Source organism: Scatophagus argus, chromosome 6 (assembly GCF_020382885.2).
Source record: "Scatophagus argus isolate fScaArg1 chromosome 6, fScaArg1.pri, whole genome shotgun sequence".
Classification (NCBI taxonomy): Eukaryota; Metazoa; Chordata; class Actinopteri; family Scatophagidae; genus Scatophagus; species Scatophagus argus.
The window spans coordinates 432,501-436,943 of NC_058498.1; the positions used below are offsets into that span (position 1 = coordinate 432,501).

The following is a 4,443-nucleotide window of genomic DNA, read 5'->3' on the forward strand; positions in this document are numbered from 1 at the left end:
GTTACGTATGATAAAAGGTGCTTTTTCAGGATTTAATGACCCAAAAATAACCAAAGTGAGTCCGCAGCCTGACCCGCCGTCTTCCCACCACCGACACCGCTTTACGACTCCTGTTGCCACAGCAGCGGTATGGACTCCCGGCGTCCCCACACACGCTTCCTCCAGCTGGCAGCGTTAGTGTTTTAGTGTTTGAGTTAACGTCAGATGACGAGCGTCAGGAGGCCATGATTGCACTCGGAGCACAGTCTTCTACTGCCTTGCAGTCCTGTTTGGGCGTCTGCTGCACGTCACCTCCTGCCTCCTCCTCCTCCGGCAGTCTGCAGTGTTCGGCCGATTGCACTGAACCGTTTCTCTGCGTCGTCTCCTCCTCCTCCTCCAGCCTGTCCGGCTCGCACTCGGTAGCCTCGAGCTGCAGCTGCTGCATCAGCTCCTCCAGCTTGTGGGCTTTTCGCAGCTCGTTCTGCTGGATGATGGCGTACAGGTGCTCCGTCAGCTGCTCCTTCACCTCCGTCTTCTTGTGCAGGTCCAGCTTGGCCATCACGTACTCCGCCTCCGCCTTCTCGTAACGCTTTCTGAGAAAACACGTGAAGAGAAACGGAGAGAATGTGTGAACGTAGACTCTGTGAAAGGCTGCACTGAAGCGAGTCTCACCTTCAGTCCGGTGACCGTGTTTCTCTTCATGACCTGCAGCATCTAATCCAAGTCGTATTCTTCTATAATATACGTATTCTATACTTAACACCCATCTTTTGTCAAAACTTGTATGAAGCATGAATGAAGACAAAGTAAAAATTCTACTTCCTCAAGGGAGAAAAACTGCAGCCAATGTAGTTCAGATTAAAGACCGCACGACTCCCCGAGACTCTTCCGAAAACACCAGTCAGAACGGCAGCTAATAAACACAGTGAGGAAAAGCTCCGGGTCATCACAATCAGAATGTGATGTCCAAATGTTTGATGATTTGTCTCGTGGTGTTCACCGTAAATCTGTGGAAAACAAGCACCAGCGCCGAATGCTTTGCAGGGAGAACACAAACCCTCTCTCAGTGTGCCAGGGCAGAAATATTGTTTTAATTGTGCAAAACAGAACATGCTGTTTGGAAACAGTGTACTAACTAAACACATGACGTCAAACACTTCACCTCAGGGGTTTGTGTTGTGCCTCAGAGGACGAAATCAACATAATCAGAAGAGAATGCAGCTCAGCGAGTGTGCGAAGGTCAGCTCCTCTTCCTGTTATACAAACGGCGAGCTAATCTGACTGCACACGAGCTCAAAGCATCGGAGCAACAAGCACAAGGCCAAACACACGACGCGATTCCTCCTCCTTTCCGCCTGTGGCTGCTGCTGACCCAGAAGGACATCTGAGGAGATGGAGCTGCAGAGGGTTTCACTGCTAACGAAGCCTCATCAGACTCTGAATGCTGAACATCTGAGCAGACTTTGTTCAGTCAGTAAAATGAGTACCGGGAACGAGCTGCAGGGGGCAGTGAGAGCATTTACAGCAGATGTACAGTTCATCACCTGTCGGCTGCTCTCACAGAGGAGGCGACTGACTGGATGTCACACTGACTGAGTCTGTCTTTGTCAGACGCTATGAGGATTTTAGTGGATTACTGATGACCCAGTAATCACATTAACTCATCTGTCCACGTGTCCTTCAGCAAAGTGATTTTAACAAGTGGTTAGATAGATAGATACTTTATTGATCCTGAGGGAAATTCAAGAATGTTGTGATGACAGTTTGCCTACTGAGGGAGTCGATCTCCCATTTCTGAACCAGAGGCCAAAATCTCACCAGCCACAAACCAGCCAATCAGAACACAGCGTGAACCGATGTAGAGTAGCTCCAACACTGTGGCTGCATTTTCAAACGAAACAGCAATGAAGTTATGTCATGTTCGTATATTAATTTTCTTTACGCTGTACAAGGGCCGCAACTATCAGTTGTTTTCATCAGTAATTGATTAATCATTTAGTATATAAAAATGTTGCAAAGTTGTGAAAAATACTCATCACAACTTCCCAAAGAGCCGGATGTGAAATCTTTAGTCCAACCAACAGTTCAAAACCCAAAGATTCTTCACATACTGTCATAAATGAAGAGAAAAGCAGCAAATCCTCATACTCAAGAAGCTGGAACCAGCAGATGTTTGACATGAACTGCAACAACTGATTAATCAGAAAAACAGTTGGCAACTCATTTTCTTTCAACTGACTAATCGAGTAATCGTTGGAGCTCAGCGATACTCCAGATGTCAGCTGATCATTTGACTTCCTGTAAAATCACATTTACAAAAACAAGCTTTTGTTGGAGCCATCTGTGTGACGTTCGGTGAGCCGGTCAGATCGTCATTCTCACACAGCGTCTGGGCAAACCTCCTGTTCCTCACACTGTGACGCCGCCCAGGAGCTCGTCTGTCTGATCCGGTCTGATTGAGCTCGTACAGAAGAGCTGGTGTTGGCTCTGTACCTGGCAGCAGAGTAGTCCCAACTGGCTTGTTCTATCCGGTCTCTCAGGATGCTGATATCACTGGACACCATGTCATTGAGGGCCTGGAGTTCCTTCTGGATTCTCTTCAGCTTTACGGCCTCTGCCTGAGTCTGCTTGGACCTGTAGACAAGAACAAACTGTTGAAGACGAATTTCAGCTTATGGCTTCAGTTTCAGGTTTACTTAATGAGGTCTGGCCATGATTTCATCTGTCCTGGAAACACGTTGCTCAGCGCCGTACCAACGCAGCCATACGTACTTTTCAGCAATCGTTTTGGCCAACAGAGCCTTCTTGTGCTTATTCCTCTCTTCAATAATCTTTTGCTCTTGTTGCAGTTGCTCCAGACGCGTCTTTTCCCGTCTGCAAACAGACACAGAGAGAGAATTTTACACACAAAAACGCTTATCAAATCCAAAAAGGCCAAACAAAAAAAAATCAATCCATACCATAAATGACAAAGTCCTTCAAATGTATTTACAAGAGACATCAAAACAAAGATCTGCTTTAAGATAATTGGAGAAAAGGCCAACAACTTTCACCATAACTCTATAAAGGCAAAAAATAAAGTGTGAAAGTCTGTCTGCGGTGCAACACTCGCTCATCTCGACATACATCCTCCATAAAAGCTTCAAGCAACAGAAGATGTCATTAAAATCTGTACATCACGATTCAAAATTTGTCAGAACTTTGGGATGAGAAGCAGTGATCCAACCCTCAGCTGTTTCACAGGTGAAACGATAACATTTTAGTTTTTCTCCTGCTGTTTCACTGGTGACAACACGAAAACAAACGAGCAGCGGAACCCGCCGAACACCGGCGAGCAGGACGAACAGCCGAACGCGACACCGAATGAAAAATGTTAGCCTCGACAGAAGGCAACAAGCGGCCATGTGTAGCGTGCATACATACAGTCAACACATCTGTACAACAAAGAAAACCGGTTTAACTTAAAGAGTATCACATTAAAAACATACTAACAGTTCCACCTCTTGTTTCTCCAGCTCTTTGAGAGCCGGGGTCTCCTCCTCTGGAGGCGAAGCCGCCTGAAAACCATCAGCCGGCTTCGCCTCCTGTCTGACAGCCGTAGCTGCTGTTGGGGCGATGAGCTGAGGACCAGGATGTTCGTTCGGCGGGGGTTTGGTGAGCTGCTGCTCCGGTGGGAGGCCTGAAGACGCGACTCCAAGGTTTTTCTGGACGGCTAGGTGAAGAGCCCTCTCCCGCTGCAACTGCTGCCGACTGCGATTGGCTGGAGCCGGTTTCCGACCGCGGGCTGCCGCTGCAGACATCGCCGAGTCTGAAAATGCATGCGGTGACGATGACTGCCAAATATTTTCGACAGAAAATGATGCAGCCTTAGTGTAAAATGTCAGCCTGTTCGGCTAACATTAGCAGGAAGAAATGATACCTTTCTGCTGAATATTCCGCAGCTCCTCGTCAGAAAAACCGGCCCAGGCGCTCATTTTACAGCTCCCCACCTCAAATACCACAAACAAGACAGGAAAATGATGCACATAGGAAATGTTTTAACTGATAACTTCAGATAATAATTCTAAAATTCCGAAGTGTACTCTAAGACGCTTTAAACACCACCGCCATTTTTGTTTGTTACTGCCACGTCAAGGACCCCAAAAAGACCGCTGACGTGGGGGTTGCGGATGGCGCCTGAATAAAAAAGCAAACATTAACGAGAAGTTTATGAAATACAGATTTTCAAATACGGCCTCTCATCATGGGAGATGTTTCTTAGTAACGTAACATATTTTGAATTTTTATGCATATCTTTATTTGTAGGAAATAATCCAGAAGGCACATTTATGTCGTGCTACATACCAGCTGCATTGAAGTGGTCTGAAAGATGCCGAGAACGATAAGGCATTTCTGTACCGAGCGGGGTCATTATGGTTTCATGGTATTTGATCAGATAAAATCGAAATTTTTTTGTTTACACCC

At 46.5% G+C, this 4,443-nt stretch overlaps 1 protein-coding gene across 1 annotated transcript in view; it reads right to left on the bottom strand.

Moving 5' to 3' along the window:
* Positions 1 to 4,127, bottom strand: part of gorab (golgin, rab6-interacting) — a 4,679-nt gene extending 552 nt beyond the window's left edge. The window contains exons 1-5 of the mRNA XM_046392446.1: positions 3,899 to 4,127; positions 3,472 to 3,787; positions 2,752 to 2,853; positions 2,473 to 2,613; positions 1 to 572 (exon numbers count right to left, since the gene is read on the bottom strand). The exon at positions 1 to 572 is cut by the window's left edge and continues 552 nt beyond it. Coding sequence (XP_046248402.1) covers positions 215 to 572; positions 2,473 to 2,613; positions 2,752 to 2,853; positions 3,472 to 3,787; positions 3,899 to 3,953 — 972 coding nt within the window. The 5' untranslated portion in view covers positions 3,954 to 4,127 and the 3' untranslated portion in view covers positions 1 to 214. The remainder of the gene's footprint in view (positions 573 to 2,472; positions 2,614 to 2,751; positions 2,854 to 3,471; positions 3,788 to 3,898) is intronic.
* Between the last annotated feature and the right edge of the window lie 316 nt (positions 4,128 to 4,443).